At 40.2% G+C, this 23,785-nt stretch overlaps 1 protein-coding gene across 4 annotated transcripts in view; it reads left to right on the top strand.

Annotated features, from left to right (window-relative positions):
* The window catches only part of EXOC6B (exocyst complex component 6B), a 186,461-nt gene that overhangs the window by 74,100 nt on the left and 88,576 nt on the right, over positions 1 to 23,785 (top strand). For all 4 annotated transcript variants that reach the window (XM_072406673.1, XM_072406674.1, XM_072406675.1 and 1 more), the window contains exons 7-15: positions 980 to 1,147; positions 2,337 to 2,405; positions 15,047 to 15,130; positions 16,067 to 16,113; positions 18,522 to 18,642; positions 19,926 to 19,997; positions 21,468 to 21,565; positions 21,668 to 21,773; positions 22,441 to 22,550. In XM_072406673.1, the coding sequence (XP_072262774.1) occupies positions 980 to 1,147; positions 2,337 to 2,405; positions 15,047 to 15,130; positions 16,067 to 16,113; positions 18,522 to 18,642; positions 19,926 to 19,997; positions 21,468 to 21,565; positions 21,668 to 21,773; positions 22,441 to 22,550 (875 nt within the window). The remainder of the gene's footprint in view (positions 1 to 979; positions 1,148 to 2,336; positions 2,406 to 15,046; positions 15,131 to 16,066; positions 16,114 to 18,521; positions 18,643 to 19,925; positions 19,998 to 21,467; positions 21,566 to 21,667; positions 21,774 to 22,440; positions 22,551 to 23,785) is intronic.

Consider the following 23,785-nt stretch of genomic DNA (forward strand, 5'->3'; position numbering starts at 1 on the left):
TAAATTGACCTTAGACTACATTAATGACATATGACTATGGTAGGGACATTAGATTGTGAGCTCTTTTGAGGGACAGTTAGTGACATGACTATGGACTTTGTACAGCACTGTGTAATATGATGGCGCTATATAAATACTGTGTAATAATAATAATAATGGTATAGCCAGACCCCTGCTGCACAAGTAGTGCATCTTAGTCCAGAATACCCTCTCCTGCTTGCTGATTGGACAATGAAAGTGCAGCTTCCCACTGATAGGAATCGCAGTGTCAGCGGCCATATTTTCATACTCATAGTGACAGTGCTGGCTGCAGCTGTAAGTGAGTTCTATGAAGCTTCACAGGTTGGAAGAATAGGTCTGCCTGATTAATTTCCGATACATCACATCAGACAAGATTACACAGTGCCCATGTGTACAGGGCATTAGTCACCTCTAACAGGCTTTCTTAGGCGGCCCCCCGATCTCTAGTGACATGACTTGTTGCTGGTTCTCTCCATTTCTTGGTGTGAAAGATATCTAATGGAGCCCGGATAGCAGTAAACACTCAAATGGATAATTTACAATGATGTACATGGCTGCACATATGCTACAAAACTCCTGGAAAAATAAATGCAATCAATAAAACATTGCAAATTGAATCTCGGTGTCCTTTGTGTATTTCTCCCAGACCTGTGCAGTAGTCCAGCATGGATCCTTACCTCTGTGAAGGACCTTCCTGTATTAAAGACCAGTCAGTGCTGCTCTTTCTTCTAGTGACTTGTCTTCTATCCGCCTCCCTTCTGTAATTCTCCCTGAAGTCCCTTCTACAGCTCTGCACAAGTTTTGTTCAGCATGGTGAAGATTTCATTACCTCTAAGGTTATTTCTGAATATTTGATTGAATTTCAGTTCAGCTATAAGACAAGTGAAATGTCATGTTACGTATGTCAGTGTGTATTGTGAGAGATGTGTTCCATAATTCATGTCTTGTCTTTCTTTAGGCTCAACAGCAGAGGAATATAGACAACATGCTGTCTCAGCAGTCCAGAGGAGGTTTTGGGAAGAGATATAAAAGAGACTTGTGCCCCAGCCCGGAGGTGAATGGGACCAGCCCCATGTCAGAACAGGACTCTGGAATCCTGGATGTGGAAGATGAAGATGAAGAGGAGGTAATAACCAGTTTATTCTAAATTACAGTAAAGAAATGAAGAGGGAAATATGATGTGTTATGGCAATACGTCTTGTATCAATAGAACCAGTACAATACAATAGTATATTCACCAACCAGGTAAGTCATAGATAATTGGTCAAGCCCCATTTAGATATCTGGAGTATCAGACCATTAGGCTATATATAGAAATCCCTAATCACATATTTGTAGTAGGAAAAGGAAAAATTGAATATTGAATGGGTAAAAATGTAATTGATGGTTGTGTTTTCAAATTTTTACTTTTACTAAATTTTTCATTCAGTTTATTTCAGTACATCATTAACACAGTCTTTACTAATAACAACCGTGGTACACATCTTATCACCTATGAAAATTTAAATATGCTCCTAAATACAAGCTTTAACCCAGAATTTTTTTTAACCCCTAATGGTAATCCCGAGTATGACTCGAGGTGGATTTTCCATGCAAAAAGCGGTAATCCCAAGTCACACTTGGGGTCGCTAAAAACAAAAAAACACTTACTTTGTTCCATTGGCGTCCTGCTGGTCCCTGCAGGTCCTCGGGACACGTCTTCTTCCTCCAATCTCCAGCTGGCGACTGCAGAGACGATCTCCAGGGTTTCCTGGTTTGCACGGGAGGACTGGAAATTCAAATAATTTTGTATTGGATTCAATACAAAATATCTGTATTGAGTCCAATGGAAATAACTCTTTATATAATATATACGTTTTACTATCTTTTTATTTTTTTCTTTAACAGATTTTTGTGTTTTTTTTATTTAAAGTTTATTATTAAATTTATTAAGTTTGGTAAATATTGGACATATTTTGGTGAGTTATGCCATTTTTGAGACACCTAACCAGGAATATTTCTGAAGGATAAATTAAAAAAAAAAGAAACCTGTCCCGCTTATACATCCATAGGACTTCTTTCTCTGTCAGGTCATTGAAGATTTCTGTGCAGGGCAGGCACAGCATTTACATCGTCTCTAGTTCAAGTTGTAATGAAAATGATTTGGTTTATATCAAGTAATCACTATTTCAGCAAACATGAGACCACTATTAAAATTTACAACTAATAAAGTAGAAATTGCTATGGAAAACATAAAATTAACTAATTGTATATTTTGCAAGGCTCTGGTGTTCTCGGTATTGCTTGTTATAACGACTATCCTTTCTGATTCATAGGCACTGGGCACTAAGGATTTGGTAGACTTTTCTCCGGTATATCGCTGCCTACACATCTATACTGTGCTGGTGAGTGCTCATAATTCATTCTGGACTATGAAAATCTGACAACAACTATTAGGAAATGATACGAAGTGTCACATGACAGGTAAACCACAGGCAATACTGCTGATAAGTATTTTGGCCTCCCACCCCAATCATTCTACTTTTATACTCCTATAGACTAGAGAAAGGATTCTCAACCAAGGTTACCTGGAATCCTAGGGATCTTTTAGATGTTGCTTAGGGGTTCCTTAAGCAATGAGCAATTTTTGCCTCTCAGGTAAGTTTACCTGACACCACTGATGATCTTTTTGGCTATGTGTAAGGGTGACATTCTTCTCACTGATCAGCAATGTAGGAGGCATTCTTCTCACTGACCATCATACTAATATACTGTAAGCTGTGGATATAGTAATTAAAGCAGGGCGTTCTCTGTTGATCTGAAAGGTATTTCAAGGGTTGCCCATGTTAAAAAGCATACCCAATCTTTTGGACGTATGGGATCTGATTTATTTATGTTCTTCAAGACTGGGGAAGATAGACTATTACAAGAGAACCTAGGTGTGCCAGCAAACATGATATTGGATCTGGTCCAGGATTGAAAACAAATGGTGAATATTAATTTTAAGAAATTTGCTTTCAAGTTTACTGGATCAGCCAGATTCTCGGGACCCATGTTTTTATAGGCAGGTAAGAGCAGTTGTTGCAGAAGGAACATTGCTCCCTTTTTTTTGCGATAACCACCTCCCTGAATTGCAAAAGTTTGAAGCAGGACTTTGGTTCCACTTTAAGGTGTTACAGTTCTTGTCTGGTAGCAGCACCACACATCTGTTATAGGCATAATAATGGGGGCTGTGATAGCTGTGATGTTAATGTGTTTTCTTTAGTTTACTGTCACTGGGGGTGAGGTGGGGGTGAATGCCTCTGGCATTTGCACCAAAGGAGGCAAGTGCCGGTAGCAGTCTCTTAAAGTTCCCTTTCAAATTCTACTCTGCTGCGGTGAATCTTGCCCATATCTGGGTACTGTTGAAGCTTGCTTCTAAGTTCTGCATCCCCAAACACACATGTACACCAGTCATTGGTCTATCAAGATGAGCAACCTCACTGACCAATGGTAATGTACAGTGAACAGATAAAAGTGCATTTATTCTTTAGCTGATCAGACTAAAGTTAGGCTTCTCCTAAGATCATTTGATCTGTGGGAATCCACCTGCATCTGCCTGTGGTTTTAACTTTTAGGTGAATTACAGAGTTGTACCGATCCTTGGCCCCCAGCACTTCCATTAGCCTGCACGTGGGACATTTGTTCTAGTAACACCCATTTAGGGGGATTTCACTCACTGACGCAAGGACCATATGAGTCACTTTAAATGCCTGGGAGACAAGTCACCCGTGTGTCACGACTTATTATTTTGTTCTTATTTCTTTTTCACAGAACCATATGCTAAAAATTAACACCATGTACAAAAACAAAAGAAAAAAAAACATTCTACCAATTCCACCTATTGAGCAATAGCCAGTATGTTCAATCCTATTTCTGCTTTCAGAAGTTTACTGTCCAGATCTACTTAAAGTAGAACTAGACCCAAAATAAAAGAAAAAAACAGACCTACCTTTAATTCTGCAGATCCTTCGGGAGGTTTCTTTGTTTGGGTCCCGCGTCGTCTTCTTTCTGTTTCAGCTGATCTTGCACTGCGCAGAAGCTAGATCGGGTGATGTAAATGGGAAAAAGATTTCTTTGCGCATGCGTGAGCCCTGAGAAGGGCTCCTTCTGCGCATACCGTGATTTGCAAGCAGCCGGGAACAGCCAAGAGCCTCCCGGGATGTGCGACTTAGGTATCCCGGGGAGGCTTTGCGCTCCCATTCTTGGAAGGTGCTGCACCCCCTTTAAAAAAAAAAAATTACAAATTTTTACTTTGAATAAAAAAAAAGTTGAGTAAACTTTTAAACTTTTGACTACACTTTTATGGGTTGACTACACTTTTATGTAAAGCAAAAATTTTGAGTTTAAGGCCGGTTTATGAATTCATATGCGGGCCTTTTTTTGGCGATAAAAATCTTTTTTTCCGGTGGTGATTTAGGCTTGGGTGTTTTTTAGCAATACTGTTTTGTTTTTTTTTTAATTTTTTATAGTTTGTTTTGACACTGTATGTTTAATATACAAAGCATGGCAAAGTAGCAAATAGTTTTTCTCTTAACCACACATTTTTTTGTTATGCAATGCTTCAAAAAAGTTACAAACAAAATCAGTGGAAAATAATATTAATCGTTACAATATGCAAGAATATACAACTTTTACAGCTCATCATTTTAGAGTTGTCTGTTAATTGTTTTGAGTATTATTGCTGTGTCTTAGGGCCATGCAGCAATTTCTAACACACGTTGTGCATTTAGAGTTTCATAAAATTCAGGTTATTTTTTGTACTTTATTACTATGCCAATGAGCCTCGTGGTACAATGAAGTGACAGGTTGTCTTGAAGGTGATTGTGTTTATTAGACCCCATACTGCATTCCTGTACACTATTCCAGCTGGTTGAAGACAAAGCATCTCAGATTTCCTGCAAACCTGGAAGTCCTCACAACAAAGTTTTAACATTCTCTCCCTTCTTGGAATATCAGCAAATGTTTGTTTGTCGATTGTCTTTTGCTTGTCAATTTATAGTGTTCCTAGGCTCCAAACAGATTCAGGACCGTTCATTATCACTGTAAGAGGAAAGGGGTCTCTTTAGGTGCAGAAGTAACCAAGTGGCTGTATAGTGGCCCAGATCACTTTTATAGGGAAGGGAAATTCCAGCACAACAATTTTACAACAAGCTAACTGCTACAATTGCCTGATGTAATCATTTGGTTGTAGGACACACTTTAATTATCAAGGTGTTAAAGTGGAACCAAACCCATCGATTCTCACCTGTCCCTATTCCATCATGAGCTCGGCCATCTTCTTTGTTTGCTGCATTCTGATCTACATTCATCATGATTGGGAATAAGGTGTACAGGCTCACGGGAGTTCATTCCTGGCACCACAAGGGAACTTAGGATTATTGCACATGCAGAGCCGCTGGATGTCAGTCAGGCAGGTAAGAATGATTATTGTAGAATGGATGTCGCCCGTTCTTTCTGCAATACATTCCTGTCTGATCACCAACTTTGTGAGAGAGAGTGAGAGTTCCACTTGAAATGGCACAAGATAAAGTTCCAATGCATTTTATACTAAATCAAGGCGATATGGTATTTGTGCAACTTATTCAAAAGGGACACCCTTGTGACATTTGCCTAGTGCCAATCATTTGCCAATCACTTCCTTCTGCTAGTGATTGTGCTCCTAAAATCTTCCAGCATTCTTTTACTCACTGCTGAACCGCAGCCCCTGAAAAGTGTTATTCTCCTTATGCTTTGCACTCATATGTAAGATAGCAAGAAGAAGGACAGTATACTGTGCTATATTTCATGTCTTATGACTGGTAAAGTAGTTCTGGTATATATATTTTAGCTGTTTGATTATCTATTGTTGTTTCTTTGTAAATAGGACCTGGTCAGATCTGTACCTAACATAGTACTATGAAGCTTTCTTTACACAGCACATAAAGGTCACCCTCTGTACAGAACAGGCTGATGTGTTGCTTTTTGAGGCCGGTGCAAAGTGGTAGCAGAAATTAAAATTGGAACCCTGGCGTTGTTCACATCAAGCCAGCAAATACACCTCCAACTACGAAGATTCCATATATCCTCTTCTGGGCAGGGTCCTCTCCTCCTCCTGTGTCACTGTCTGTATCTGTCTGTCATTTGCAACCCCCTGTTTAATGTACAGCTCTGCATATTATGTTGGCGCTATATAAATCCTGTTTAATAATAATAATATCCACCTATATCAAGGTGTCTCCCCAGAGATGGCAGCAAACAAACCTCCCAATAAAGCAGTCACAGAATCTTGTAGGGTCCAGATGGCCTAACAAGTTTGGCTGATATATACAGGAGTATTGGTCAAACACATTTCTCTATGTAGACCGCCAGAATGTGAAGCAGGCTCAAAGAAGTGTGTGTATTCCTGAGTTAGGAAAGTATTTTTAAGTTTTTGTATGCCATTACAGTTCCTAGGAGAGCCATGCTGAGAAGTTCATTTTTTTTCCTTGTAGAGATCAGACAGGGGACATTGGGATGTGTTTGTACTTGCTCCTGTTTGGGTTAGTAGTGTTTTCTCATGCCGATGGTGCAATGCTAGGGCGGGGGTCTCTCAGAGTTTACTTGTGATGTTGGCAGGTGTCTTATCTCCTCTTACAGTGACAGCACAAATCGCTTAAAGAATTTTATTTCCACCAATTTGTATGTTATCTGCAAGTCGGCATCCCTTCACGTCCCCTTAGATTCACATGGACTCCCTGGCAGTTATAGATACACAGAGAAACATATTTTTCAGTATGCAGCTTTCACCCTGCTGAGCCAGTTTAATGGAAAATGAAAAGAACAAGATTTTCTCCTCCTAAATCAGGGTACCTAAACCCAGTGTCAGGTACAATAAATTTACCAGGGTTACAGCAGTTATTTTTTATTTTACTTCAAGGGCAACCCTCTGTCAGCATTCTTTCTTCTACAACCCCCCAAATCTGCTTTCTTACATGCACAGCTACCTCCGTCCTTCCAGAATGATTGGATATATTGGGCCTGATTTATTAAAGCTCTCCAAGGCTGGAGAGGTTACACTTTTATCAGTGAAGCTGGGTAACCTAGCAAACCTGAAATTGATTTCCTAAGTCATTAGCTATTTATTAGCAAATGTTTTCAATCCTGGACCAAATCCACTCCAGGTTTGCTGGATCACCCAACTTCACTGATGAAAGTATACTCTCCAATACCTTAGGAATACCTACTGTGGATTACTGCTTACCGTCCACTCCCTGCCAACATCACTTTAGCATTCAGTAATAACATGAAATCAAAGGAAGGAACCAGAAAGTTATGTTGGGGGACAGGAGATCCACACCCATTCAGCTTTGGTGGGCAAGAACTGGAGTATTTACACACTCATGAAATGGTTTAAGCATTAATATTCACAACATGGTCACTTGAAGATCTAAATGACTGTTAACAGGTAAAATTTAAGCATGTGCTATTGGACCTAATAGATGGAATGGTCGGGTGGTGCGCCCAGCTAAAAGGGTCTGGTGAGAACATTGCCTATACAGTTTTCATCATGAGCGCCATGTGATGTCCTGAGTTGTGCCAGTTTTAAACGCACCTTCAGATTCTTCTGTATGGTATTCATCATTGTTCAACCCAACCTATTTCCTGTGGGCCCATGTGTCAAGGGCCCCACCACCACCATAGATTTGCAGAAGCAATTTATAGCTCTGTGTAGCGTACAGGATCTGCCAATCATCAGAGAAAAAGGGCAATTTAGTCACATGATCAGACTGAAGACACTTAGGAAAAATGTATATATAGGTGAAGGTGTGCATACAGATTGGGGTGTACCAATGGGGGGGGGTGGGGGAGTAAACCAGTGTGTGTAGAGATGGGGGGTTTTAATGGAGTTGGGTTTTTAAAGTAAATATTATTAAACAGGATTTATATAGCGCCAACATATTACGCAGCGCTGTACAATAAATAGGGGTTGCAAATGACAGACTAATGCAGACAGTCATACAGGAGGAGAGGACCCTGCCCCGAAGAGCTTACAGTCTAGTAGGTGGGGGAATTTACACACAATAGGAGTAATTGAGGAGGAATCACCTTACCATTTGTGTGCTTCAGAGAAAGCAAATCTTGTAACATTTCCTATAAATTGTCCCATTGATAACGTTATTCCTGTTGTTTGATGTTCTTTTACTTCTACAGTTTCATCAGAGGGGGATTTTTTTGTTTACCCTCCTGCAGCAATACAGTTTGTTTCATGCTGTGACCTGTATGGAGAAATACATATGTATTCATATGATGTGTGTATGTGCTATCCTATCCTTATGTTTGTGTTTTCCTTATTTCTTGGCATTTGTCTACCTTTTTACCAGAAAAGATCGGAGCAATTCACCTTTTCAGTTCTAAATGGTATGCTCGGCTTCATCTGATATTCAATGAAGTCCTAAAAGTAAAAGAAAGAAAACCTAGTTAAACAAATGGATCAAAAATTATATCAATCAAATATTTGGTCATGTTTATAAAAAAAAAAAAAAAAAAAAAAAAAAAAGATCCATTAACATCAGCATGTGGTAAAAGTAAGTGAATCGTTTTTATTTTGACCCACTTGTGCAATAAGTATAGGTTCAGCCTTGGATTTTGGTGAGTTTCCTGAACGGCTGGTTTTTGCACAACAGTTCGATTGGAATAAAGTCAGGACTTTGACTTGGCAAATCCAAAATATTTAACTTTATTCATCTACTTTTGTAAAGGTTTTCTTCAATTTCTTTTAGGAATTCAAATCAGATGATGTTTTGGGTCACAAAAATAGAAATATAACGGGTTCCCACATTTTCTAGCACCACTGTACTTGGATAATTTAAGGGGTCACTCCCTATAATAATATTATTACATAGTATTAATATAGCGCCGACATATTACGCAGCGCTGTACAAAATCCATATTCATGTCACTAGCTGTCCCTCAAAGGAGCTCACAATCTAATATCTCTCTCATATTTCTTTATTACAGTGTAAGGTTAATTTTGAGTTAAGACAATTAACCTTACTGCATGTTTTTGGAATGTGGGAGGAAATAGGAGTACCTGGAGGAAACCCACACAAACACGGGGAGACAAACTCCATGCAGATAGTGTCCTGGCCAAGATTCGAACCTGTGACCCAGGGCTGCAAAGTCCAGAGTGCTAACCTGTGAGCTGTCATGCCGCCCATATATATGTTTATTATAGTGGGGTCATTCAGTCCCCTTGATTCTTTCTCAAGTCCTAAATGTTTTACCAGTGGGATCTTTCTCTGCCACTAGATTGTAAGCTCTTCGGGGCAGGGTCCTCTCCTCCTGTGTCACTTTCTGTATTCGCCTGTCATTTGCAAACCCTATTTAATGTACAGCGCTGCGTAATATGTTGGCGCTTTAAAAATTTTTTAATTAATAATAATAATAATAATAATAATAATAATAATAAGCCCACACTCTGTTACTGACCTTCCAGGATTTTTGGCTGTTCCCTCCTATCTCTATGTGATCCATCTCTTACTGTTACAGTCATCAAAATATGAAATATAATTAAAGAAGACTAAAGCTGCTCAACTCACTGATCCGTGTTCCATCGCAGGGCGAGGTCATCTTTCTTTCCAGGATCGATCTTTGGCCATCTTGATTGGCTGTGCAGGGATGACGTAACTCCTGCGCAGGTGAGCTGGAGTTCATTCATTCCAGGCTCATGCAAGGGAACCCTGGCAAGCAAAGCTGGTTCTGCACATGTGCAGGAACATCGTTTGTCCCATTCTGCAGTAACCCCCTTTATTTAATTAATACTTCAGTTCCACTTTAAGATCCCAGTAACTCTGCACAAGCATAGTGACAACCTTGCACAATGACAGGTATACAGACTAGAGAACTCCGCACAAACTTGGTGGGAGACCCTCGTAATTGGTACAGCAGGTGTCTAGACCCAGGGACTCTGTGCAGGAATTGTGGGATCCTTTCATAAGGGTTGGATTAGGTGTACAGACCAGAGAACTTTAGCTCATTACCAAATATGAATTGGAATTTAAGGAGCTTAACCTGAGACATCAGATATACAGCCAGGAACCATGAGCTACACAGACACCAGGATTTAAATACTTCTGTCATCCCAGAGTTGGGATATCAGTCCAGGATGTAGATACCTGAATAAAAAAAGCTTCATCTTTCTGGATAGAAAAGGAGATAAAGACATTGTCATAAGGTGATAAAAAAAACATTTAAAAGGATTACACTGACACATTACCTAGCTTGTAGGCTTATATCTCCTTTTATTAAGGTAAATCTCCTGCTCCGCTATATTTAATATAACCCCATCTCTTGCTCCGTTATATTTGATTTTGCTTTTTAAGTCGCACCATTGTGTTGACTTGCTTTGGCCGCATATATTGGACCACATTTTTGTTTTTATGTCAGGGCGATGATTGGTGCTGATTAGTATATCTGGGATGATGTCAGTATTTGACAAGCACACAATTGTATAGTCACTGTAACTGCTTGTGTTTATTGGAAGGAAGAAAGCGGTTTGTACGTGGAATGTTATTGTCTCGTTGTTTGTCCCGGGAGGACCAGGTCACATTCCCGGCTCCCTCCTTTGTTCTGCTCCTTGTTTGGGGGGGTGTGAAGGCAGAAAACTGCTGGGAGCACCCTGACCCAGATGCCATGCCTTTCTCTCCCTTACTAAGGCCGCTGGTGACCTGCAGATAAGGCTACCGCTGAGCGATGGCTCGAATCCTGTTTGCCAGCTAGAGGAAGCGGCTTCTTTTGTTTTCTGGAGGAAATATCAGGGGCACAGTCACTGTACTCACAGCCTAATAATAATTATCAGAGCAGCCCACTTCCGAGCCCTATCATTTGAACTTTTGCCCCGTGAGTGAAAAGGGCCCAGTGTAACATAAACATTTACACGTTATTTATTATTGTTTTTTTTTTTTTTTTTTTCCTTTGTGTAACCGACCTCATAGTCACCTTTCTGTTTGTAGCTGAGGTCTGGCAGGCTTATCGATGGGGCAGAAGTTCATATATTGTACGAGGAAGGGGTTCATCTGGCGGTCAGACTCCAGGCACCTGTAAATAAGAACGCTGCACATTATCACACAGCCGGCCCACAGACTTTTTCAGGAAACCCTGAACTCTGTCAGGAAGGTTAGCGAGGGAAAGCACAGGGAGAGGGGGAGGTCAGGCCTGGGTTAATGGAGCACTGCGGCTGCTGAACTTGAAGCTGTCTAGAATAGGGCCAGTGTTTGCTAGCAGGTGTGGTGTGCGAGTACCTGTCTCCTAATGTACTGGGAAACCCCTGTCTTTTGCTTAAAGCTGAACTCAGAAGTATTGAATAGATACAATAAGCATGGGAACTCTGAATCTCTGCGAAGTCTTCCAAAGTGTTTGGCAACATGCAGGTCCAAAGAAACAGGTGATGTCCTTTCTACAATAAGTATTCTTACCTGCCTGATTGCTGCCCAGCCATCTAAGTTTGCATGTGCAGCTTATCATCGTTTGCCAGAGATATCCGGCAATCCCGGCTTTATTCAATGCTGGGACAGAATGAAGTCCGGGGTACCTGCATAGAAATTATATCATCCCAGCCTGGCCAGAGAATGTGAAGGTGAAGAAGGGAGGAGATGGTGATGCCTGCAACAGAAAGGGAAAGGTGAATATTCCCAGGGTTTAGTTCTACTTTCCTTATACAGGGCGGACTCACTGAGCATTTAGAAGTGACAAGAGAGCCAAACTTTTTCTAGGATAAGCCAAGATTTCATATACTGGCGTTCTGTATCTCATTCATTCATGCAGTTTTATTGAACTTGGCCTTTGTATATGCAATTTTTCATCATTGAGCCCATTGAATTGACCAGACTTTTGACCAGTTAAAGTAAAAACGGAAATTATCTGGATTGTGCATTAAATAATAAGAAATCTGGTATGGAGCCAAAAAATGTTGCACTTCCAATGTGACATTTTCCTGAGATGTACATAATGGCGACTTAGCAAATCTGCTGACATAAACAAGAACCTACTGCAGCCTTCCTCTACCTTTTCAGGTTTTCATGGAACACCTTCTATAATTTCTATATCCACAGCTCACAGTACATTAGCATGGTGGCAATTGGAGAAGAATGCCTCTTACATTGCTGGCATTGGGAAGAATGTCACCCTTACAGATAGCCAGAGACATCATTGAGGAACAAACTGTTAATTGCTCAAGGAACGCCCAACAACCTCTGAAGGAACCCTGGGATTTTACAGAACCCTAGTTGAAAAACACTAACCTATTGTGCTATCTTTTAGGATCTGTTTAGCTTTATATAGTGACTTAAACTATAAAAATGGTAGCACCCATAGGGCTTGGTGTAAAAAAAAAAACCCATTGTAGAATTGTGTGTGTAATCCTTTTGTCATAATGTATTATTTTTTATTTATTATTTTTTCTACAACATTTATCTTTTATAGTTTTGTTTTTATCTCATTATTAGTGTTTATAATAAAAGGGACGATACAAACATCAAAAGCAGTGATGTTAACTTTTATGCAAAGCACTGGACACCTGTCTATGCAGCTCTCCTGTGACTTCTCATTGAATTAAGCATACTATATGTCGTAGAGAGTTAGGCTACGTACACACGTCAGGCGATATCAGCCCCGAGGATATAATCGGACTAGAGTCATCTGACGTATGTTCAACGCTGGTCATCTGTCCTAGCGAACAAGCGTAATGAAAGGGACATGGAGAGAGCACAGCGACGTATTGCTCCGTCGCTCTCCCCCTCCCCTCTTCATATAGCAGAATGATGCTGTATGTACAGCGCTCGTTCATGCCTCGTTGGAATGGTAAAAAGATCCTTTCCAATGACAAATATTGCACGTGTGTACCTTCAACATTTTTCTGTGGTTCCCTACTGATTTATAGTTATTCTTTACTAGCTTTATTCCAAGTACCATTTGAGTTATATTCAGTCTTCTATTACCAATTACAGTGCTGATACAAAGCAAGTTGCCCGGTCCTTACTATGTTTCAGCAGCTCTGGGGGAGGAAGGTGAAAGATGTCAGATGTGGCCTCTCCAAGTCTATCTGCCCATCTCCTGCTCCGCTGGATGCCTGTAAACACCAATGTGAGATCATAGAGGACTGGCTCAGCTCAGATACTTTGTGCTATGCAGCGATAAGGACACAGGAAAAAAACATTAGTAGGGCAATGACCTTTGATAACCCACACTCAGCTCTGTGCTAATGGGACAGCTACTGTTCCCAGGAGGACATGACTCTGTGAACTTGTTATGTTGTCCTACTAAGTGCTTATGTGACCCTGTGACCCCCAGAGAGACACATGGGACAGATTGAGTTACTCGCTCCTTGAGAGGACTAATGGCTGCATTCCTTCCCTTACCCTTAACTTATCTGGGTACACCCAGGAGGCTTTAGACAAATGCCGCAGGACATGGCTTGTCTGTAAAGACCTGAGAAATGATAGTTTTTGGTTTCATCTGCACTCGCTTTTCTTTCTACTGGGTTTAAACTTGTATGTTAAAATCAAATTTTTTTTTTTGTTTAAATTACATTTTTTAGGGAAAGTTCATTCTCCTTATGCTAATTATTATTAACTTTAGTACAGTATTTATATAGCGCCATCATATTATGCAGCGCTGTACAAAGTCCATAGTCATGTCACTAACTGTCCCTCAAAGGAGCTCACAATCTAATGTCCCTACCATAGTCATATGTCATTATTGTAGTCTAAGGTCAATTTAGGGGGAAACCAATTAATCCTATTGCATGTTTTTGGGATGTGGGAGGAAACCGGAGTACCCGAAGGAAACCCACGCAGACATGGGGAGAACCTGCAAACTCCATGCAGATAGGGTCCTGGCTGGGATTCGAACCTAGGACCTAGCGCTGCAAAGGCCGGAGTGCTAACCCCTGAGCCACCGTGCTGCTCATTAATGTAGTCTAAGGTCAATTTAGGGGGAAGCCAATTAACCTAACTGCCTGTTTTTGGGATGTGCGAGGAAACCGGAGTACCCAGAGGAAACCCACGCGGACCCAGGGAGAACCTGCAAACTCCATGCAGATAGTGGGATTCAAACCTAGGACCTAGCGCTGCAAAGGCTGGAGTGCTAACCCCTGAGCCACCAATGTTATATGAGTTTTATGTATGACTAAGGATATTGTAAATAAACAAGTCATTTCTACAGAAAGAAATAATGAACAGGCATTTATTTGTTAATAACAAACATTGATAAGATTCTGACTCTAGTGGTTTAAATCTTTGTAATAGGCCTCATTATATATGAAGTCAAACAGAATATCATTTTATATGCGTTGGTGTATAGAATTAACCTTTATGACGTGTATTTCTGTTTTATATATATAGGTACCGAGATAGGTCTTCTGGTTCTAAATTAGAGATAAGTAGATGTGTTTCCATTTTACAAGAACAACCTCATTATTTCTGTGCTCTGGTGAAGAAAGGATTAACCCCTGGCTTCCCTGTCAAGCTTTGAAAAAGGTTCTGGTCTTCGGGAACCCCTGACAGTAACGGCAATATCCACAGTTGTATGGTCACTAGGAAGGATGCCTCTTACGTTGCTGGCTATTAGGAAGAATGTCACCATTACAGATAGACAAAAAGATCATTGGTGTCACTTAAACTGAGGTACAAATTGCTCATTATTCAAGGAACCAGCAGCAACCTCTGGAGAAACCCTGAATGAACAACATTGCTCCAGACTTACAGCACCCTGACCAGGTTTTTTTTTTTATTGATGTAGTAATTTTTAGGAGAAGCCAATCATTTACTCATTACCTCTGAGAAGATCATTGGTTTTCAACCAGGGTCCTTGGGGTATGAGCAATTTGGACCTCTTAGGTCAGTTCTCATGGTTGGCCAGGAAGCTCAGTAACTTTCCTTAGGGGTAGGAAATGGAAATACAAAATCAGGGATATAACTGCAGTAATCTTATCTTGATCATGTCCAGTTACTTGATTGGTGTTGGTAACGATCTCTTCTTCTTATCTCAGGGTTCACGAGAAATCTTTGAGAACTACTACAGGAAACAGAGGAGAAAGCAGGCCAGACTTGTACTCCAGCCACCGTCCAACATGGTAATTTCTTTGGATTGTTTGCAGAGTGCCCATTACTGCGTGACTTTTGTGAGCAGTTCATGTTCCAGCCAGTAAATTACGTGGAATATTTCCGAAATTCAAAAATTAAAATGCATTGGATGAGTTACCCTCCACAAAGAGAAAAAATAAAGAGTAGGGAATTGTTCCTAGGTTATAAAATTTAGCACCTGAATGGGGATGTGATGCTAACCAAGGAGTCTTGGTACTTTGGAAAGAACGGGGCACTGCCCAAGCCCTAACTGGCCAGATTTGCCTCAATCCCTCACCCCCAATATGATTGGTCATTGGTCAATGGTCATTGAAGACACTTTCTCTTTAGGAAGTGAGCAAACAGAAGTCATGACAGGAAAGCAAATCTGAAGATCAAGGAGCAGACAGGTGACAAAGAAAGCGGCAATAGGAAATTCTGCTGTCATCCTGCTGACTTTGCAGTATGGCAGCACTGTGCAAAGATAAAACAGAAAACTTTATTTGAAATTGTTCATGTGTGTTTTTAGACTGGTATTATGTTTGCACACTTTTTAAAAAAATCTAATCCAAAAACATAGATCTTTCTCTAATTAGTAGAGAAATGAAAGAAAAAAGACCCCTATTCTTTTATACAACGCACCACATTCCCAATAACTTTATGGGAAAACATAATTCTTTGTCTTTTCTCCCTGTCCACAGTCTTATTTTATCCTATTTCTTCTGATTTAGCATTTATTTTATATTCTGGACAATATGACCAGGGGATCAAACCCTCATAGAAATACCCGAAGGTGTAGATAGTCATTCTACTAACCTTTGTCCTTAATTTTTTTTTAAACAAACAAAACAATTAAACAAAAATTATTTTTGTAATGACCGACTATGGTGCACAGTGCAGCAGTCAAGTATCCATCACAGTGGTTCATCTTGTCTTTTCTCTTCCAGCACGAGACTTTGGATGGATATAGGAAATACTTCCACCAGATAGTAGGGTAAGTTGTTCTAACACAAGAGTGAGGAAACTGTTTTCTCTGATGGTCCCTATTATAGTCAGGTTTTACTTACATATTTCAGATAGATATGTTTTTTCCTGGTTTAGACATTGTCACAAGTCTCTATCTGTGATGGATGCCTGGTTACATTGCACTTCCTGTTCATAGAATGAGTTATGTAGTTTATACCTAAAGTGTACTAAACCATATATCAGTGTTGTCCTCTGCTCATATAGATATTGTGAATCACATATGCTTTCTATTTACTGCTTTATTTTACATAACGTAATGAGCTGAGATATTTCATTAAAAAGTCAGGTTTATGTACTAGTACTTATATGTATAACATTTTGCTGTATCAGATCATTAAACAACCAAAGTATTAGTATTACTAATAAAGAGGATTTATATAGCACCAACATATTACGCAGCACTGTACTATAAATAGGGGTTGCAAATGATAGACAGTGACACAGGAGGAGGAGAGAACCCTGCCTAGAGGAGCTTACAATCTAGGAAGTGGGGAGGGGGTATGGAATGGTGGGTGAGGTTGAAGCCTTGGGTTTTAAGGGCTCTTTTAAGAAGCAGAAAATAGTAGCAAGCCGAATAGTTTGTGGAAGACCATTCCAGAGAGTCGGGCAGCTCTAGAAAAGTCTTGGAGCCGTGCGTGTGATGAGGTTATTGCCCTGATTTAATAAAGTTCTCCAAGGCTGGAGAGAATACACATTCATCAGTGAGGCTGGTAATGGATCTGGTCCAGGATTGAAAACATTTGCTAACAAATAGCCTGACTTTTAGGAAATCCGTTCCAGGTTTGCTGGTTACCTAGCTTCACTGATAAAAGTGTATTCTCTCCACCCTTGGAGAACTTTAATAAATCAGGGGCTATGAGTGAAGAAGTCATTAGTAGGTCATTCGACGAGCGAAGAGAGCAGCTGGGGGGTATTTTTCTATCAGGTTAACATTCTCATTAACCAGGGAACTGTCTCTGAGATTATTAATAAACAGATTGTAGGTATCTGGTGGCACAGTTAAACAATGGGCAGTTTCCCTTGAATTTCATGTAATGTTTGATAAAGTAATATGTGATTTAGTTTGGAAAGTTGTCTGACATATTCATTTTTAATAATCATGATGGTATCTTTTGGCATCCCTCCAACAATGTTATATTCATGCTCCAGGGAGACCGTTCGTGAATCCCTATCATGCATATATCAGCTGTATGGTTGGCCTGTGTCAGATATCCGCTACATACCTGTAACGCTATGTGCAAGCAGCCAGCACACTGCCCACACCAGTTTTTTGTGATCGCCGGGGTCATGTTACTACACATACACGCTGCGTGTTTTCCTCCTGACTGCTAGCCTGCTATTCACAGTCAAAGCCACAATGCTCCAGACTGATTTCAGCAGATAGACTATAATAACATTGTAATTGCTCTCTAATTAAACGCGTGTTCTTTCATTAAACAATCCTTCATGTTGATACTTTTCAGAGGCAGGTATTGCCCATTGCACTGCCTTTGAACCGTATCTCCCTCTCTTCATCGCAGACTCTGTGGGGCCACAATGGCTTCTTTAATATATCTTAACGCCCTTTTTTTTTTGTAAAGGGTTAAAGGGTAAATCCACACAAAAAAAAAAAAATTCTCAGTCTTAGGCAGTTGCTTGCAAAGAGCCAAATGCTGATTTCATGCACATTATATGACCATGTGTGGACAACCTTACAAATTATCGAGTACATGTGTTTCCAGCGAAAGAAAACCAGGGCATAAAATAAATGGTTTTGACATGTGACAATGGTTTGGTGAAGGTCCTTTTCTGTTGTGCCCCTTTGCAGTCATCTCCATAAAAACATAATTGTTATGGACGAACCGAAGAGTTCTACATACAACTTTGGGATGAATTAAATACTGAATATGAGTCAGGTCTTTTCATTTATTATTATTATTATTATTATTATTATAGGATTTATAGATTATTATTATATAGGATTTATTTAGCGTCAACATATTCTGCAGCGATGTACATTAAATAAGGGTTGCTAATGACAGACAGATACAGGCAGTGACACAGGAGGAGGAGAGGACCCTGCCCCAAAGAGCTTACAATCTAGAAGGAATCCTTTTCTCATCTGTACTGAACCTGACAAATTTTCCTTTGCCTGAATGGGCCAAAAGAATGAGTTCTCCTGAACCAGCAAATGGGGGTCATTTATAAAACTCGTTTGGTCTTTATTCTTGAAAACCTTATTGTTGTGTTGGTTATTAAAGTAATAAAACGTACACAAACATTCATTAGAATGTCATGCGTTTCAGTTAAGTAGAATATGCTTGGAATTGTTTAGTCTTCATGCTTATTTTATACTTTTCTTCCCTGGATTATTCATACGTTTATTTTGTTTGTCAGATTCTTTGTGGTAGAAGATCACATTTTACACACGACAGTGGGGCTGGTGAATCGGGCGTACATCGATGAGCTCTGGGATCTGGCACTGTCTAAGACCATGGCGGCACTGCGAACCCATTCGGTAACTGACTCCTGAATTTATAGTAATGTAGATGGTAAAATCTGAATCTGCAGTCTACAGTATTATGTTTAATATATGCTCATTCCACTATTGTTAAATGCCTTTAAATAATAACTCCAGCCCCTTTATTGGGATTAATTTACTTAGGTAACTAAAACTAACTCCTGAGATAGACTATTTAACATCTTCCTGGTAGGAATTCTAAATATTTGTGGATGTTAGACCTGCTTTCCTTTAGGCATAATTATTGCCCTTAATGTCCTACTTAGTTTATGGATAGTTTAGGGATTTATATAAAATGATCATATTTCCTCTTACTTTTGTTCAGGGTAAATACATTCTTCTAACCATTCCTCACAGTTGAGCTTGTCCCTTTCACAAAATCCCTTTCGTTAACTGGTGCCCAAACCGGAACTGCCTTTTCAAGGGCACCTGGTGCCAGGTATGAATATTAACATGTATTTTTCAAGCTTTTAACACAAGCACCCACTGACCTTTGAAGGTGCAGGCACTTTGGAGTAATGTATCCTCAAGATTGCGGAATTATTTTCTCTCTGACCAGCTCACCTTCCCCTACTAGCAGTGACTTGGCATTTAGGATCCCTGTAACCTCCAATGTAATCACGCAGATGCAATGAATGTCAAGAAGGAAGAACAGATTGATTATTCCATAGTGTCTGTAACTATTGGGATCATTGAGGGCTTGTTTTGAAGAAGACGTGAGTTGTAAAAGCCATGCCTTTAAAAGGAAAGTAAAAAAAAAAAACCATAGGAATAGTCAGCAGTGTTGGCTGTGATCTCCCCACAGGTCATCTTTCCAGTTGACTTAACATACCTTGTTCTGTCCTGTGTCTCTGTATGAGCTGGAAATCTTGGTATATGTAGTGCTTTGCTTCAAAAAAGTTAACTCCCTCCAGGGAGAGGTGAGGGAGCCCAAATCTGTACAATAAATAAAGTGGAAGCAAGGAGATCCTTGCATTGCAGGTCCCCAGGTGTAGCTTTCACTCCAACAAGGAGAACAGTGAGTAGCACAGTAGTGCCATAGCCAGATATCACTCTGAATCTCAGCAGACTGGCAGTAACAGGTAGCAGTGCCTTTAGTCTCATACTACAAACATATAGCTATACAGCTAGACTAGTGCATATTTGATCTGAATCTGATAATCTACCAGTAAGATCCTAATATTGGATCCTAGAAATGTCAACTAATAAACAGCTCCTGGTAAAAGTGTTTATGGCTCACTTAATATGCTATTATCTATTCTCATTATTTTTTCTTTTAGTCATATTGTTCTGATCCCAACCTTGTTTTGGATCTCAAGAATCTCATCGTGCATTTTGCTGACACGCTACAAGTAAGTTGAACTAAAATAAGTTTATGAACTAAAATAATCTTCATGATTAGCATTATTTTTATAACCCTCTGTTTCCATCGGTCTCTGTGACCGAATAATAGCAATGTGTAATCATTCAAAAAAGAATATGGGTCATTCGCACAGTTTCAGAGATTGAAGTTTTCTAAATTGCTGTGATAAACTTCCTATCCTGGGAAGCTCACACCGTGCAGTGATATCCCTAAGAAAGCAGTTTCAGTGCAAAAGAAAAGCCTGTAAAACTGTCCAAGACTGAGGTTAAGGATGGAGGTGAGATTTAAAACCAACTGAGGATTATCTGCTTCCTCCCAACTAACAACTGACCCACCATGCAGAATTGCCAACTTTCTGGGCACCCATTTGTTTTAATGTACATGGGCAATGCCATCTGTACACTTACAGTGAAAATTGTGGGTGCAGCTAAATTGAGCAGTCATCTTTTTAGTCCTGCCTGAGGGCCCCATGGGGCCCAGCAGTGACCATAACACAAATATATTCTCCTTGTGTCATCGTTAGGACATACACACACCTCCATGTAATAAACCTCCATGTTATCTCTTCCTTCCACATTCAAGCCCATCATCACACTTGAAAGCCATGTATATTCTGATGAGTTTATTGCACTTTTATCTGTTCTTTAACACTGGATACCCCATGTGGTATTCTAATCCTATTCATTGCCTTTTTCTTCTCTTTGATATCACATATCATCAATACAGGAAATAAAGTAATGCCACCTACAAGGCAAATATACTGCACAACTCCACCCAACCACCCCAGTAGCTCATGTCTGTTCTCAGTTTACAACCTGTTGACATCAATGTGCTAATGTTGCTCACTACACCAACAAGTAATACAATTACCCTTTTTCTCCTGATGTGCATCCTGATGTGGAACCCATGAAACAAGCCCACTGTCTCCAATTGCACCTCTCACTTCAATACGCTCTTCCTGTATAGGGTGCTGGCTAGGATGTTACTGGTGATTTTTCTGGCTCCAGGTTGGAGCTGTGAGATGGAGCTCTTATGCTGGTGGAATTGATCCAATGTTGGTTCTCTCCGTGTTGTTGCCTAAATCCCCTGCAGCCCCCTCCTCTGCCTGCCTCTTGGTAGCTTGGTCTGTGCTGCTAAAACTTGTTCTCTGGCAGTCAGCTTTTACTTTGGGTGACAGAACCCAAGATGTATTCAGGTTGGGCAGTTGGACATGGTGCAAAAAGCAGAGCACATTATGCTATGACGGTGTCTGCTGCAGTCACTGCACTGAGCATTCCACAAGGAGTACTTATGTACAGCAGTATTTAGGGGAAAGTAGGGCTTGCTTTAAAGCACATATAAAAATCACATACGTTACAGACATTCATATATTTGTATGGATTATTGTAAGTGGACTACTGGGAATATTATTACATTGTCATTGTTGATATTCATGTTTTTTCATATCTGTTGTATACAGGGTTATGGCTTTCCAGTGAACCAACTGTTTGACATGTTGCTGGAGATAAGAGATCAGTACAGCGAGATATTACTGAAGAAATGGGCACTTGTTTTCAGGTGGGTATACCGTATAATATATGTAGGTGAGGACTGTACAAATGTTTAGGGCCGATGTAAATTCTGGAGATCAGCTTTAATTGTGTTTTTCTTTGTATATAGAAATATACTGGATGCAGATAATTACAGCCCTATTCCTGTGAGTGATGAGATGGCATATAAGAAGATATTGAGTCAATTCCCCTTCCAAGACCTGGAGTTAGAAAAGGTAATGCGGACACATTGACTAGTTTGTATAATTGTAAGCTAATTGTAAAAGCAAATTACTGGGCTCGCCAAGAACTAGAAATCCAAGTCTACATCAGGCTTGCCCACCAGGTACTGATTCACCTTTTACATAAACTTCACCCAGCTTTATATTGTAGAGTCTATCTTTTTATTATACCTAAGGAGGGATATCAGAGAATGTAAAGGGACTGATGGAAAGGTGCTGTGCAAACATTTCTGAAGCCATCACAACAGCCTCTCAAGCCCTCAGCCCTGATGTAAACTGTAGCCTTGCTTTTGGGAGAAGTTCTGCAAATATCAAAATGTCTTAATGACAGATTGTTAGTTTAAAGGATTGGGTGTTCTTTGATATGTGACTCTGAGCCTGAATGACGAAAAAAAAAATGAAATAGAAAAAAGGATCAGGCCAAAGATAGAGCTGCCAGGAAATGGCGTGCTAAGCTTCTAATGAACACTGAGAGAAGCTTACTGTGTTCGGGAATCTCAGAGGATTTCAGTCAAGGAGTGGAGCACCTGTACACATTTGTGCAAGCCTGAAGGAACGGTAAAGGTTAGCTTTAGGTGAAAAGAAACTTATTCTATAATCCAGATGTGAAGAGTGATGACCCATTATCCATACATTTATCTGAATTTCTTGTTTTGTGCAGCAATCCTTTCCAAAAAAATTCCCGTTTTCCGAGTTTGTGCCAAAAATCTACAGTCAAATCAAGGAGTTTATCTATGCCTGCCTGAAGTTCTCTGAGGACTTGCACCTAAGGTAAAGATTACTGTTTTCTGGGGTTGATATTATTAATAATAATAAACAGGATGTATTTAGCGCCAACATATTATGTAGTGCTGTACATTAAATAGGGGTTGCAAATGACAGAAAGACACAGACAGTGACACAAGCGAAAGAGAGGACCCGGCCCCGAAGAGCTTGCAATCTAGGAGGTCGGGGAATTTACACACAATAGGTGGGGGATATGGATTGGTGGGAAAGTAGTGAGGGCTTTAGGACACAGAAGACGATGGGTAGGTAAGTATAAAATTATGGGTTTTGAGGGCTCATTTAAATGAGCAGAAAGTAGAAGCAAACCGAATAGGACGAGGAAGATCATTCCAGAGAGTCGGGGCAGCTCTAGAAAAGTCTGGGAGCCATGCGTGTGATGAGGTTATGAGTGAGGAAGTCATTAGTAGGTTATTGGAGGAGAGAAGAGAGCGGCTAGGGGAGTATTTTTATATCAGGTCAGAAAGGTAAGTGGAACAAGAACTGTGGAGGGATTTGCAGGCAAAGCACAGGAGCTTGAATTTGATTCTCAGGTGAAATGCAAGCCAATGAAGAGAACTACAAAGAGATGCAGCAAAAAAGGAATGGTGGGAGGGATGGATAAGTCTGGCTGCAGCATTCATAATAGATTGTAGAAGAGAGTCAGGTTAGTGGAATACCAGAGAGGAGGAGGTTACAGTAGCCCAGATGAGAGATGATAAGAGCATGTACAAGGAGTTTGGTGGTCTCTGGGGACAGGTAGGGGCGGATTTTGGAGGTTCAACTTTTTGCCAGTTTGTACTTTTATGTACTGCTGAATGGGGATCAGGTGAGTTTTTAGTCGTATTTTGTCCTAGTTCAAGGTTCAAACTTTAGCAAGAACACTGTCTTCTTGAAGTTGGTATGGGTTTCCTTCTGGTACTCCAGTTGGACTGTCTATAAAAATACAAATAATACAAAACCTGTGTAAGACATTCCTCTATGGAATCAAGTGGTGGATCTCCGGGCAGTGCCAGGTCCAATCTGACAACTTCCCCCTGATCAGCACCATGTACAATCAAGAGACTGCTCCACTAATTAGCACTTCTTATTGAGAAGCTACAAGTCCACATGTCATCTTATGAACCCTAGTGAGCCCTAATCTTAAAGGATAGCTCTTCCTTATCTCTGCAGAGGTCAGTGGTCACTGTACAGATGACAATGGCACCTTATAGCAACTTCTGTATTCCAGCCAGGATTGCTTT

Source organism: Pyxicephalus adspersus, chromosome 3 (genome assembly GCF_032062135.1).
Source record: "Pyxicephalus adspersus chromosome 3, UCB_Pads_2.0, whole genome shotgun sequence".
NCBI lineage: Eukaryota > Metazoa > Chordata > Amphibia > Anura > Pyxicephalidae > Pyxicephalus > Pyxicephalus adspersus.